The 15,827-nt window shown below is 39.5% G+C and overlaps 1 protein-coding gene across 2 annotated transcripts in view; it reads left to right on the plus strand.

Annotated features, from left to right (window-relative positions):
- Positions 1–15,827, plus strand: part of ARL13B (ARF like GTPase 13B) — a 94,769-nt gene that overhangs the window by 27,148 nt on the left and 51,794 nt on the right. For both annotated transcript variants that reach the window (XR_013959989.1, XM_080657298.1), the window contains exons 2-3: positions 368–438; positions 9,682–9,931. Coding sequence is in view for 1 of the 2 variants with exons in the window: in XM_080657298.1 (XP_080513424.1) it covers positions 368–438; positions 9,682–9,931 (321 nt within the window). In the remaining variant the exon portion in view is untranslated. The remainder of the gene's footprint in view (positions 1–367; positions 439–9,681; positions 9,932–15,827) is intronic.

Here is a 15,827-nt window from a genome sequence, read left to right on the forward strand (position 1 = left end):
AGAACATTTAATCTTTAGTCATGATACATAACTCATGTTAGACTCCATCTCCCTCCCTCCATTTTCTCTTTTCTTTCTTTTCCTTATTTCTTCTCTATCCTTTGGGTTTCTATTGTATAATCCAACCTACCTCCCCCCCCCCCTTTTTTTTTTTTTGCTTAGAGAATGAAAAAAAATGACACTTTAAAGGTATTCTTTATGAATTTTGCTTTTTAATCTACATTTATTCATCATTTTACCCTTAATATCTAACTCATTGTCTTGTATAGTAGAGCCTCCTAAATGTTGCTTGAATTAATGTATTTGCTTTTATTTTTTCCAGTATTGAATTAACTCAAAGTGATTTTTAAATTTTTGTTTTTTTAAGAAAGGTGACTCTTGTGATGGTGGGACTTGATAATGCTGGTAAAACAGCAACGGCAAAGGGAATCCAAGGAGGTAAGCAGAAAATATTTATTACTAAATTATTCCGATTTATTTATCTATTTATGTTATTACATATTCCTTGAGTACAGGTAGTGTGCACTCCGTTATTTTATATTCTCACTATACTGTGGCTAATGTGGTGAATAGAATCCACCTTCATAATACCAGCCTGTTATCATGTTTCATATTTGAATAAATGCAAAGATTCAGAGGCTCCTTGAGGTCTTTTATCAGCTAATAGGGATTACATTGGTTTTCTAGCCCAGTGGTCGGCAAACTGCGGCTCGCGAGCCACATGCGGCTCGTGAGCCGCTGTTTCCCACCCTGTTGACTAATGAGTTTGCCGACCACTGACCTAGACTCTCGATTCCAATAATTACAGGCTGTTGTTGTTCCTTGTGATTAAGCCCCTATCCCAGTGATCGGCAAACTCATTAGTCAACAGTGGCAAACAGCAGCTCGCGAGCCTCATGTGGCTCGCGAGCTGCCGTTTGCCGACCACTGTTCTAGCCCATAGGAAGGAAGAGTAAAAAAAGCTACATGCCCCTGTTTTTAAGGATATCTACCTTCTACTTATACTTTCTTGGCCAGAATTTAGTCACAAGGCTACACTAAATGAAAGGGAGGGAGAAATATAGTTAGCCAGCACAAATGTGTGCATCTTTTGATTTTTTCTATATGATATGTAATTTTTAGAATTATATTAAAGACTAGGGGTGCAGTGCACGAATTCGTGCACCTGTGGGCCACCAGGCTGCGGTGGGCACAGGGGTGGGTCTTGGCCCATCCTCCGCGCCCCCACCTGGCCCCTCCCACCGCAGCCTCTGTTACCGTTTTCCGGCAGCCCCACTCCCGCTGCCGCCACTCCCACACGCTGATGGTGCCGGTACTGCTCACACACGTTGATGGTGTGGAGCGATAGAGGCCAGCGCCAGCAGTGGGTGCGAGTGGGGTCGGCACTGTCAGTGGGTGTGAGCAGTGGCTGCTGCCTTGGTTGCCCCTCAGGAGCTGGGGGAGGTGGAGAAGCCCTCAGGGGTGATCGGGGCCAGCGCCAGGCGCCGGCAGTGGGTGCAAGTGGGGCCAGGGCCAGCAGTGGGTGTGAGCGGCGGCTCTGGCACCAGCAGTGGGTGCGAGTGGCGTCTGCTGGCCCTGATCGCCCCTCAGGAGCAGGGGGAGGTGGAGAAGTCCTAAGGAGTGTTTGGGGCCAGCACCACCGCTTGCACCCGCTGACGGGGCTGGCGCTGGCAGTGCATATGAGTGGTGGCTCCGGCGCCAGCAACAGGTGCAAGTGTAACTGGCATTACCAGCAGGTGCGAGTGCCAGGCGGAACCGCAGTGCGCGGAAGCAAAGAATTTTCAGTAACTATCGGAGGCTCGCCCAGATGACAGCAACCGGCGTCCCGCCTTGGTCTGGTGCCTCCACTCACCTCCTCCACCATCACGCCATGGCCAGCGCCCACCATGTTCCACATTCTGCCGCCTGCTGCTGACGCTCACCATGTTCCACGTGTGCCCCCTGGTATTCAGCATACATCATAGCAACCGGTTGTTCAGTCTATTTGCATAATAGGGTTTTATATATATAGACTAGAGGCCTGATGCATGAAATTCGTGCACGGGGCCCCCTCAGCCCAGCCTGCACCCTCTCCAATCTGGGACCCCTCGGGGATGTCTGACTGTCCTAGGGATCGGGCCTAAACCTGCAGTCGGAGATTCCTCTCACAATCCTGGACCACTGGCTCCCAGTCGCTCACCTGCCTGCCTGCCTGGTTACCCCTAACTGCCCCCTGCTGCTGGCCTGATTGCTCCTCACTGCCCTGCGTGCCGGCCTGGTCACCCCTAACTGCCCCTGCCCTGCCGGCCTGGTCACCCCTTACTCCTTCTCCCCCTGCTGGCCTGGTCACTCCCAACTGCCCCCTCTGCCGACCTGGTCACCCCTTACTGCCCGCTGCTGGCCACGTCACCCCCAACTGCCCCCCCACCAGCCTGGTCACCCCAAACTGCCTCCCCAGCCAGCCTAGTCACCCATTACTTACCCCCTGCCAGCCTAATCACCCCAACTGTCCCTCCTGCCAGCCTGGTTGCCTCTTACTGCCCCCCTGCCGGCATGGTCGCCCCCAACTTCCCTCCCCCGCTGGCCTGGTCGCCCCCAACTGTCCCCCCCCCCCCCCCCGCTGGCTTGGTTGCCCCTCATGGCCCCCCCTCTAGCCTGGTCACCCCATGCAGCCTGCTGTTCAGTCATTTGGTCGTCCCTCACTAACCCCCCTGCTGGCCTGGTTGCCCCACGCAGCCTGCTATTCAGTCGTTTGGTCTTCCCTCACTAACCACCCTGCTCACCTGGTCACCCCACACAGTCTGCTATTCAGTCGTTTGGTCGCCCCTCACTAACTACCCTGCCGGCCTGGTCGCCCCACACAGCCTGCTTGTTCAGTCGTTTGGTCGTCCCTCAGTAACCCCCCTGCCGGCATGGTCACCCCACTCAGCCTGCTGTTCAGTCATTTGGTCATCCCTCACTAACCCCCCTGCTGGCCTGGTCGTAGGCAGCCATCTTGTGAGGGTGTGATGGTCAATTTGCATATTGCCTCTTTATTATATAGGATAGGACCTCTGTATCATGAAAGGGTTTTATGCCATTTATGTTATAACTTACTGGATGTATTTATTTAGTCTTAATTTAGTGCTTTGTACTACAGACTATATAATAAAAACCCAGTGGTCGTAATGTCGTAACGACCAAAGACGGGTCACCAGGAGGCTGCGTGTGTGGCAAGGCGTGTGTGGGTGGGCGGGGCTGTGTGTGTGGTGAGGCATGCACGGGTGGGCAGGGCTGCGTGCACGGCAAGGCATGCGTGGGTGGGCGGGGTTGCATGTGTGGTGAGGCGCATGCGGGTGGGCGGGGCCGTGTGATTTCACGCGCTGGGCTTCTGGTATAGAAATAACTGTGCTAGGGAGTTTTTTGTGTACCTAGGAGATATAGCACCAGCCAGGTGTCTGAAGGGAATGAAGTGGGAGGAAACCTAACATATATTTGTGTCTGAAAATGGATGTTTCAAGAAGATACCATGTATACAGACAGTCAGGGGGCTTTTATTTATGGAAGTTTGTAAAAGAAAATTAACACTTTGCAAAACTTGCTGTTGGAGAAAAATATTTTGTCACCCCAAATTTTACTATGTGACATTAGATGTAAATGGCATATTATTGTCTGTGAATTCTTCTAAAGCTTTTTTGGTACCTTCATGCTGTCTCCTAGATTATATCATTGTAGAGCACTTGCTGTCATCATCTAAACCAGGCTTGGCAAACTTCTGCAAAGAGCCAGTTAGTAAATCTTTTAGATTTTGAGGACGATATGCTCTCTTCCAACTATACAATTCTAACACACTAGTATGAAATTAGCCATCCATACACAGTGTGTAAACAAATGAGCATAGTCATGTTCTAATGAAACTTTATTTGGTGTGTTATGAAATTTTCTCTTTTTGCAATTATTTTAAAATGTGAAACACATTCTTAGCCTGAGAACTCAAAAACTGCAGTCACAAGAGCAGAAAATGAGAGAGGATTTACACATTCTTTGTTGTAGGCACTCAATGAAAAAGTCAATGGCAAGCATTTGGTGCCTTTGGAAAATTAGAGATAAAATTACACAGGCTCCTATATTTCAGAATCAAAGATTCTTGCAGCAAAATCTGTGATGATCAACTCCTGTTAAAAACAAACAAAGAAAAAGTTGGTAAGACCTAGCTGGTTGGCTCAGTTAATTGGCGCATCATCCCATGTACCAGGTCAGGACATGTGCCGGAGGAAATCTATTGGTGTCAATCTGACATCCATATTTCTCTCTCTCCCTTTCCTCCCCCTTTCCTTTCTCCTCTCCCTCTAAAATCAGTAAAGGCATATCCTCAGATGAGGATTAAAAAAACAACAACATTGGTGAGCCAGATTTGGCTTTTCGGTCATGACTCCTTTATCTAAAAATCTTCTCTTCTTCTGTTCCTTCAAAGTCTTAACATTGAAGGGAACAGATTCTAAGAATCTGCTCATCAGACCATCTAATTTGTTATGTGTACCTAGAGTATCCTCTTTCCATTAGAGCAGGGGTAGGGAACTTCTGGCCTACGGACCATATAAGGCCCACAAAATCATTTGGTGTGGCCCTGCCAAGGCATTAGGAGTGAGTTAATTAAATGTTTGATCAAATGCAGGCTAATTTTTAAGTTGATAATTTTGTAAGGCCCACAAATGATGTTATAAATATCCTAATGGCCCTTGGCAGAAAAAAGGTTCCCTCCCCGATGGCCCTTCCTCTGCCGATTTCCACCTTCTTGTATCCATTAGTTTCTTTATCCAAGTTAGAAAATGTTCAAGGTGTCAAATGAACAAATAGTCAAAACTACCTTTAACTTTGAGCTCCTTTCTGGCTCTGATTTTGTTCTTCACCTCATATTTACTATTCATCATACTCCAGGGACTGATTTTTTTCTTTTTTAAAGATTCCAGTTATATAGAAGTACTTGAACTTTTTCAAATTGAGCCTTTAAGATAGATTATCTACTTATCTCTGAATATATATTTTTGTAATATAGTCTCCTTCTTAATGAATTCCTTTCTGATCTTCTGCTGCCCTCATCTATTATCATGAGTAGAACTATTTCCTCTGTTTTGGTCTACTCTTACCTTTACTAAACCTGCTTGAATCACTACTTAATTGCCTTTTTGTTTATGTATCTCTCTACCTCTCCAAACTGTAAATTTCCAAAGGATAGTTTTATTTGTTTTGCAGTTTAGGCCACACCTTAAGTGTAGCAGCCAATATTCTTAAAACATTTTACTCATAACTTCTCTTCAGCTTATTTCTGGCTCTTCTCTCTGTTTGTTTCTTTGTTTTTGATATTTGCTTGTTTCTTTTGAGATATATCTCCTTCCTCTTTAACTGTATTGCCGTTGTCTAAATCCAGACCTACAGTGTCTTTCATTTATAGCATTACTGTAGCTTCCTAATCTAAGAGTACTTTCCCTATCTTGAACTTAATTTCTCTCTTTTTTAAAAAAGTTTCTATTGTTGAAAGTATTACATATGTCCCCCTTTTCCTCCCATTGACCCCTTCTAGACTGCCCCCACCTCAGGCCTTCACCACCCTATTGTCTGTGTCCATGGGTTATTCATCAACTTCTCTTCTTCAGGGTTGTCAAAATGATTGTATTAATTGGGTATAGATGTGGTTGTTCTAACAGAGACCCAAAATACCAGTGATTTTACAAAATAGAAGTGTATTTCTCTGTCATAACAATGCAGTCAAAGTAGTCGATGGCTGGTATAGTAGCTCCATGGTGTTAGGGACTCAAGTTCCTTCTCCTGTTTGCTTTGCCATTACAAGTATTCTTCTTTGCCTACCTGGTCCACGGTGGCTCATTTCAGCTGGAAGGAAGAGATAAAGGACAAGGGGAGGCCATCCTCCTTTCCTTTAAGTGTGGGACCAGAAGATACCACCTGCCATTGACTGGAATCAGTGGTGTTCTGGATCTGGTTCCTACTTGTGCTTATTGCCTCATATCAGTTAAGCAAGAGCCAAATGTGCACATCTCTTTTCCAACTCTGTGTTCTGGTATCTCATGTTGGTAGTTTGAAATTGTCCATAGTGGGAGTATTTTCACCATGGACATGACAAACCCTACCTACCAGAGTTCCACTGGCCCAATTAAACGTCTAACAGTATACCACCAGCACACAGAACCTGCTCTCTCAGTCACACCTAACTGCCATAGAGACTAGGGACTGTAGTATTTATCCTAAAAAGCTATGTGCTTAGCTAAAATAATCCAGGATTCTCTATCCAATGCTGTTTCCTAAAAGTTCCTAAAGAACTATTGGTATTTTGGGTGGGACAATTCTTTGTGTAAATTGGTCCCTATGATGGTGGATATTAATACATCTTCATTATATTATAGTTATTTGTTTATATATGTTTCCTCCTATTTTTCTTATGTAATAGCTTTTTAAGATCAGAAGATTGGACCTTATTAATCTTTATATATCTAGTACCTTACACAGTGCTTAGCACATAACAAATGTTCAATAAATAGTTATTGATTATGTATTTTCATTTTATCTTAGACTTTATAGAGATTGTCTTCTTAACACATACTTTATGAAATTCTCAGGGTTGGGAACCATATGTCTTTTTACCCCTGATTCTTGTATGATGCTTGATCTACATATATTAGGCCCTCAATAAATTATTATAAGCATAGATGGATGGATAAATATATGGAAGGAAAAAGAAGGATGGACATAAGGATAGCAGCTTCAGCTATCTTAGCAGTCTGGTGTTATGAATTGAGCCACTATATGCTTTGTGCTGAATGCTAAGAATACAGAGATAGGTCCCAGCTATTAGGAAGGTTTGGACTATTGTGAAAACGAGCAAGAAGAAAATTTATGATGCTGAAAGTATGAATGGATCATCAGAGAAAGATTTAGGGGATGATTGTAACCTGAATATTTAGTGTTGAATCTTGAAACACAGAATCGTGTGTAGGAACCAGAGGAAAGAATAGAGAATAGTAGGGCATTCGATATATCAAAATAAGCAGGCTTTTGGAGTCCTGTATTTGAGTTCTGGCTCTGCCTACCATGTAGCCTTAAAAAAATTACTTAATCTTAATTGGGTTCCTGGGAATATTGCTTTCATTTTATCTGTGTTTACATTGGTTTCCTGCCTAGAATGTTCTTCCTTCTTTGTTATAATTTTGTAGCTTTTCAGACTTCACTCCCATTTCATTTCCTTTCTGAAGCCTTTCTAGACCATAACTCTCTTTTCTCTTTATCCCTTTCCTCTTGAATGCCCTCTGTTTTAATTTGGGCTGCTGTAACAGAATGCCATAAATAATGCTCACTGTCTTATTAGTTTGGGTTGCTATAACAGAATGCCATAGACTGTGGCTTCAAAAACAGTTATTTCTCACGGTTCCAGACACTGGAAGTCTGCAATCATGGTGCCAGCATGGTCGGCTTCTTGGTGTTTCCCTCTTCCTGGTTTACCGACAGCCATCTTCTCATTGTGTCCTCAGGTGGAAGAAAAAGAGAAGGGAAACAAGCTCTCTGTGTCCTTCATAAGGACACTAGTCCCATCATGGGGGCTTCACCCTCATGAATTCACTAAACCTAATTACCTCCCAAAGACCCCACCTTCAGATATCATCACATTCAGGGTCTGGGGTTTAACAAGAGTTTTGTGGGGACACAGACATGCAGTCCATAATACCTTCACAGTATCCTCTCCAGAGTTTTTCACAGAATATATTGGTTCTTATGCTAAAAATCTCATTAATATTCTGTCTCTCTGTATTGCACTGTGTATTCTTGGAGGACAACCCTATCTGATTTACCTGTACATCCTAATGCCTAACAAATCCTGGTACAGTAGGTGTTCTGTACATTTTTGTTCCCTTATCCCTACTCCAGCATAGTTATTTATTTCCACTGATAATGTCTTGAGGACATCTCTCAAATCCTACTCAAAGACCAGCTGCCTATTTTAACTGTGGAAATCAGTTTTGGCCTGGACTAGATTTCACATTTTTAAATGTCTAGTGTAATCCTGTTTTTGGAATATCTGGCTGCTTATATTGCTTCTAAACTTGCCTTTTTTCCTTCTAAATAAGGAACTCTTACAAAAATGTGACCTATAACGTCTCTGTTAGCTTTCTAGGAAGCTGTGTAAAGTGCCCTAGAGTGCTCAGTGAAAGGAAGTGGTGCATTGCAACTCTGTTTCTCAGTCACACCTAGGCCTAGCAGCAGAAGCCTTTCAAATTTATCTTTGTAATGCACATGTTGAGGAGGTGGGATAAGATCCTCTAAACCAGGGTTATTCATTAGAGCTTTCTGCAATGAGGGGTATGTTCTAGATTGGCTGTGTCCAGTAAGGTGGGCAACTAGCCACATAATGGCTTCTGAGCACTTGAAATGTAGCTAATGCAACTGAGGAACTGAATTTTTTATTTTATTTAATTTGATTGGTTTAAATTTTAAAAGCCCCATGTAATTTGCAGCCCTGCAACTGTAAACAAAGTACAATGGAATTATATTTCTGTGGATTCCAGTGGTGGAGAGAGAATGGAAAAGACAGACATGAAGTTTAAACTTTTCTCTATAACCATTGAGACATCAGGTCCTATTACTCTTTCATAATCTCTTTTTATTTTCATTCCTCTTTGAAAAGTGGCTATCACTCATATTTCCAGTCAGTTCTGGAGACTTTTGCAAAGATGAATCTTAATAAATCACACTCTAGTCACCTTAATTATATTATTGGTCTGCTCAAATATCTTCTGTGGCTCACAATTCTCTCTCTTCAGAACTCTCTTTAGTCTGCATTAACAATCTTAAGGGTTTGCTCCAACCACAGTGTTCAACTTGTCCGTACTTCTTGCCTTTACCATTTCTGTTACTTAGATCATTTTTCTGTTTAAATCCTTCCTAGCTTTAAGGTCTAAATCCCAGCTTCTAGTTTGTCTTTCTTGAACCTTAGTGATCTTTTAAATCTCTATGGTCATTACCAATCCTTAGTTATAATCATATACTTCTAGTACCATCTTTGTCATATACAGAAGTAAAAAAAATTCAATTATAAATTTACAAGAACATCCAAAACATCTTCCTGTAGAAATAATGAAATCTACTTTTTATATTTATTAGCTGCCCTCACAAGTCTTATTAATTCTAATTATAGCTTGAATTCAGTTAATTGAAAAAGAGTGGTCCTTAGCTTCTGCCATTCTTTGGTTCTTTTAAACTGTTCTCTAATGTTCAGATTTTTAAAAAATAACCGTGTAGAGGTTGTCATGGTTCCTGGAGATGTCTGTGGTGTTGAGGATTGAAATTTTTATTGTTTGTAACTTGGAGAGTAAATATCTTAAAGGCAAAAGTTCATTTATTTATTCATTCTACAGATACTTATTAGGTACTTGTTACACAGTAGGGATTATTCTAAGAGCTGGGTATATATTAATAAAAACAAATGAATAAAACAGACAGAAACTCCTATCTGCATGGAGTGTGAATTCTAGTTGGGTATTTTATATTATCCACCCTTCCCCCAGACCAGTATGCTTAGATGTAATCTCATTGTGTAAGGAAATAATAAACATTTTATTCCAACATTCCATTCCATTGTATGTTATTTAAGTTGTGAAGTTAAATTGTTATTAATTTAAAGTCTAAAGATTGTTTCTTTCATATCATTCAAAACAGAATATCCTGAAGACGTAGCTCCTACTGTTGGATTTTCCAAAATTGACCTTAGACAAGGAAAGTTTGAAGTCACCATCTTTGACTTGGGAGGTGGAAAAAGAATTCGGGGAATCTGGAAGAATTACTATGCTGAGTCCTATGGGGTAATATTTGTCGTGGATTCCAGTGATGAAGAGAGAATGGAAGAGACAAAAGAGACAATGTCAGAAGTGCTAAGACATCCTAGGATATCGGGAAAGCCTATATTGGTGTAAGTAATGTTAGTGTCATTGTAAATGTACCTGTAGCAGCATTAGCCAATAAATAAATTTATCTAAGTTACAAAATACTGAATAAGCTAAAATAGTCACACCCTAGTATAATAAAATGTTTTTAAATTACCTGGGAGCTCTTAATATACTGAGGCCTTGTTAGAATGCTATCCATAGGGATTAAGGGTTGAGGCTATGTTATGAAAAAGCCTTATAATTATAGCTCCTGGGTATTCAAAGATAAACTCTGTGTTATTTGATAATTTACTTTTATCAGATTTTACATTTTGAAATGGTTTATTCACAGAGTTCTAGAATATTTTTCAAATTTTTCCTTCTTTACTAATTTGCCTTTGTCTTTTTTTTCTTGGAGTATTCTTGTTTCAAAGTTATTTAAATGGTTTATTCTTCTTATGCCACCTTTATTTCTCAACTTTCCTTCTATATTTCAAAATTAAACATGTAATCTGTCACTTAGTCATGTGCTTATATCATTTTGCCCAGCTGCCTAAATTTTTTTAAAGACTTTTGCATTACTTGTTCTCATAGCATTTCTGCATAGCAAACACTAGATGGTGCCATAACTCCAAGACACAGTAAAGTAGTTTAAATTGCTCTTATAATTGAAGTTGAATGTGTGCCCTGGCCTTCTTATGCATTTGCCTTCATTCTTCTTGTTCATTACTAAAGATTAAAAAAACTAGACAAATGTGGTTAAACGAGAAATTGTGAGCATAGTTTCTCAGTGTCCTCAACCACAAATGAATATCTTTAAATAAGACAATTTGGGCCCTGACCAGTTTGGCTCAGTGGATGGAGCGTCGGCCTGTGGACTGAAAGGTCCCAGGTTCGATTCCGGACAAGGGCATGTACCTTGGTTGCGGGCACATCCCCGGTGGGAGATGTGCAGGAGGCAGCTGATCGATGTTTCTCTCTCATCGATGTTTCTAACTCTCTATCCCTCACCCTTCCTCTCTGTAAAAAATCAATAAAATATATTAAAAAAAATTATAAAAAAAAAGACAATTTGGTAGCTCTAATTACAAAAAGTGAAACTTTATTGCATCATTTATTGATAAAGCTTATATGTTTAATTTTTATACATTTAACTAATTAGAGAAATTATTAATACAATCTTCACCTTTTTGAATCTAAAGGAAACATTAATAGATATATATATAAGAATAGTGAACTTTATTGAACCCCATAGGCTAAATTAGTCTCTACAAATGTTTAAGCAGAAAATCAGCAAGTTCTAAACTAAACAATAGTAATGACTGATATTCATTTGTAAAGTAATTGTATATGATTGTTTAAATCTAATAGTTATTTAATTTATTCTTTCATGCATTATTCATTTATGCATATGTTAATTCAACAAATATTTATTGAGTATCCATTATGTGCTAGTAGTGTTCTGATGATGGGGACATGTTTGGGAACAAAAACAATAAAAATCCATGTATGACTTCAGGAACTTATATTCTAGGGGGTGAAACACACTGAATATAATAAATAAATTATGTCACATATTAGGTGATAAGTGCACTGAAAACAAAGCAGGTAAAATATTGGGAATCCTGTGGTGATGGTGGTGACAGGGACACGTTATTCTTATAATCAGGATAAACATAGTAGATGTTATTGAGAGGATGACACTTGAGACGGAAGAACCAGTCACACAGATGGAAGTGGAAAAGTCCCTAGGCAGGAGCATGCAATTCATAAGTGACTACAGTGATTACTGAGTAATCAAATGATCCTCGGCAATTCTGTCACCTTTCTCAGCTGTGAATTTCTAGACCAGAAAGAGAAGACCCACAGCTAGGGTGATTGCTTCACCATTCTAATTTCATAGTCAATGAGATCTCACAAAGACATGAGAATTAATTATAGGTGGTATAATGTGTTATGAAATATGGTTTGCCATTTGACCAGTTTTTCTCAAGGGAGTTTTACAACCATAGAATTTTTATTAAGAAGGTAAACTGCTTTTGAAATGAATGTGCTTCAAAAATATACAGAATGTACAAAAAAGTATATTTTTAATAAATTTAAAAGATTTAGGGAAGGAGTTTTTTTAAATAATGATTGACTTACCATGCAGAGTGAACCACTTCTATTTTGATGAATTTCCTGTGCATATTTTTGTAAAAATATAATATATGCAGTGATCACATAATATATACAATTTTGTATCCTACTCTTTTTTTATGTTTATATATATACCTCTTGAATATCTTCCCAAGCCTCATTTTTGAAAGTTCTGTTACTTCTTCCTCTTGATGTTATTGACTGAATATCATTCATATCCCTCCTACTTTCTATTCCCTTTGTTGTTACCTCCTCTCATCCCTTCTTCACTTCCTCCATGTTACTGAGAGCAGTGGTTTCCTAACAAGTTTCTCTCCCTGCCAGCAGACTCGCCCATTCTCCAATCTCCTCTAGGTTTCTAGCAGGAGCTCTTTTATTTGATGTTTTTAAAATTATAAAGCTGGTACATGCTTTTAGATGCTTTAACAAGTGATATAAAGCAAGAATATATAAAGAATATGAGCTTTCTTTTTTAAAATGCAAATTTGATCATTTTGCTACTCTTCTGCTTAAAGACCTTCAGGTTGCCTTCATAGGGCCATGCAGTTAGGAAATTGTTTTTTAACTGATATAACTCTAGCACCTAATAGTTGTAGCATTGAAAAGTCTAGTGGATAATAAGTGGGAAGGGCCTCCAGCTGAATCCTGCTAAGCTCAGTGCTAAGGGCTGATGGATTATGGAGAAGTATGGGGAGGGCACCTGACTTAGGAGGCAGTCTGCAGTACTCCTTGTTGCACACAGCTGCTTCCTTTCTGCCCATAGACATCTGGACCTCTCAACTACAAAATCCAGTTACAGCATTTGATTTCTTCTGTTCACCCCTTGTCTGAGCATACACTAGTTTACTAGTGGGTCCCACAAAGCCTCTTAGAGCTCACTTAAACACCTAGATAATTTTCTTTTCCCACCCTGTTATGAGCACATAGAGAACAACCATAGACCTCGAGAAGATCCAATCATCCAACAGAAGAAAATAAACCTGAAGAATGAGAATCTTGTCTATAATCATAAAATTACAAATTGATAGAGCCAGATTCATTCATAGTATGGGAAGCAGGGTAGATGACCACAGAGATCCTGGACAATCTACCTCTGCCTAACTTGCTCATGCACATGAGTCTGACAGCAACTGTCATTGCAAATGAAGCCTCAGCCAAATTTCACTTTATGTCATAGACTTGAGGGTTCTCCTAAAAGATCAAAATCATACAACATCACTAGGCTTCTGCATTTTATTAGCTCAGAAGTTCTGTTGCGCAAATAGTGGCTGAATATCTCTTCTATAATAAAAGCAGCTGTAAAGTATTGTAATTATGCATTTGTATTCAACCATATATAGTAACATAAACCATACTGTAGTTATCCCAAGAATCCATTTCAGTAAAAAGGTAAAAGTGATTTGTATTCCTTCTGAAGAGAGCAGAAATAGATGCCATGCAAACATTCTGCTCTGTAATTCACCTGTTTATTTTCCAAGAAAGTCTTTTTCTCTCATATCTATATAGAGATTAACTTTAGTCTATGTTCTGATTTATTACGGTGTGAATTATGTTATCTACCCTCATGTCTATTTATAACAATTTTAAACCTAAAACTTGGTAATCTTGACAGATAAAGAAGACATTTCCAAGAAAAAGTAAATAACTTTTGCAATTTTAAAAAGTAATAAATCAGCAGTAATCCCAAATTTGAAGCTCAACATCCACCATAAAAAGTTTCCATTAATAATACAAGTTACTCTTTGTTGATGATCCATGGAAAGAATTGAGCTGGGAGCTATTTTAAACATCTCAGCCTATTGAATTTTCAGAAGCCCAAGGTTATACTGATGTTATAAGAAGGCACATGCTCTTTCTACATCTCTTCTCTCTTGTGTAGTCTTGAAAGTTAGCCTCAGAGAAACAGTAAATTACCCTCCTTTTTTATGGTTGAATCTCCTAATATTTATTATTGGAATAACTCTGGAGATCCAGGTTAATATTTCCTCCCAGGATAATAACAATTCTACCTGTGTTAGCATAATTGAACTCTTGGAATGGCACCACTGTCTCATTACATACTGTCTGCTTTTCTGTGGAGTCATATGACCTAACTTAACTTTTGGCCAAATCTCACAAATTGGATGCTTTACAAAAAAAGTGATGAATATAGAGGGATTTCACTAAGGGAAGAAAACATAATATCTGACATGATCTTACTAAATGTTATGAACATTTCAATAAAAAAAGACTTTTTTCCACATTTAAAATTCATTTATTAAATCCCCTTCTTCTCATTCAGGAGTTATCAGAGGGGCCTGGGTACTTGTTCTGGAAGCAGATGGATGACACAGCATCAATATCTAAAAAAGAGATTTTTGATTTAGAGGTCTGTGCACCTGGGTGGCCTCCCAGGACCCTGTGAAATCACATATTCTAAGTGCATGTACATTTTTCTTGGGAGCAGAATGTAGCTCTCATCAAACACTGAAAGGAGTTTATGACCAAAAAGCTTAAAAACTATGACAGTGAGTTTCCATATTAGATAGCACAGTAACTAAGCGTTTATTATTATTTTTTCCAATATGGGATTTTCATCTCTGACCTTTATATGCCTCCTTGACTCACCTTCTTTCTAGATAATATTACAGGCAAATATTACTTTGCAAGTTTTGGGTTTTTAAAAAAATCATATTCTTTATCATACGTATCCAGAAGAAGTTAACTTAGTTATGATTTTACTAATATTCTCATTGGAATTTGAGTCAAACATAGTTTTACTAAGTTAGACCTTTAAATAATAACTAGAAGGACCTGGGTCCTTTATAGAGTGCTGGAGACCCAGAAGTATGAAAGTATGGATTACCTATGTCACTGATTCACTTCATCCTCAGGTATAGTATTGAGTCCCCTAATTTTACTATTTTTACCATCTGAAACCCCTACTCACTAGATTTGTAGGGTCCATTGGCTTAAGATTTCTCTTATTTCAGTGAAACTTTACCAAGCTTTCATGTTCATAAATCTTAGTTATGCTGTTGTTTCACCTCCACACTTTCTTGCTGAGGGCTTCCTTTGTCTCTTAGGGCATCCAGCTTCACTCTGGCAGCTGGAGTTTACACTAAAGCCTCTCGGTTGATTTCCTATGTAATTTATGCACAAGCAACCTGCAGAGGTGCCCATCCTTCCCCACCCACATCCCAACACACTCTATTTAAAGACAAAATATGAAAGAAAAGCTTGTTCACAGGGTTGTTAGGCAGCAAGATGTTGTCCAGGGAACACCTGCTTCAGTCTCAGCCCAGGCCTCCTAAATTTTAGAGGGTAGGGCCAGGAATGTATCTGTTTTTCTTTCACATGTTTTCCTCAGATAATTCTGGTACACAGCAAAAACTGAGAACTCCTGGGATATGGGAAAGTATGGGCTTTGGAGTCAGTCCTTTGATAGCTTACTTAATCTTTCTGAGCTTCTGTGTCTCCACTTGTAAATAGGATTTTTAATGCCTGTGTTGTCATGTGAGTTCCAAATACTGTGCTTAAAGCACCTAGTGCATTATTTTACTAGTGTTCTATAAATGTGATAGTGGATATGAATAATTACTGTTGATGATATGTTGTGTCCAAATGGAGATGGATTAGGAGATCCAGTTTGGCAGTGTCTTATATGAATTTAGGCTACATGAAGCTTTTGATTAGAGGAGACAGAGTGTAGTGGGTAAGAATATTAGCCCAAGTACTCATAATACTTTTATTTTTAATATTGCATACTTTCAGAACCGTAGGTTACTAATATTTTGTACCTCTGATAATTAAGAATTTTTT

The sequence above is a fragment of the Plecotus auritus genome (assembly GCF_963455305.1).
Source record: "Plecotus auritus genome assembly, chromosome: 2".
Classification (NCBI taxonomy): domain Eukaryota; kingdom Metazoa; phylum Chordata; class Mammalia; order Chiroptera; family Vespertilionidae; genus Plecotus; species Plecotus auritus.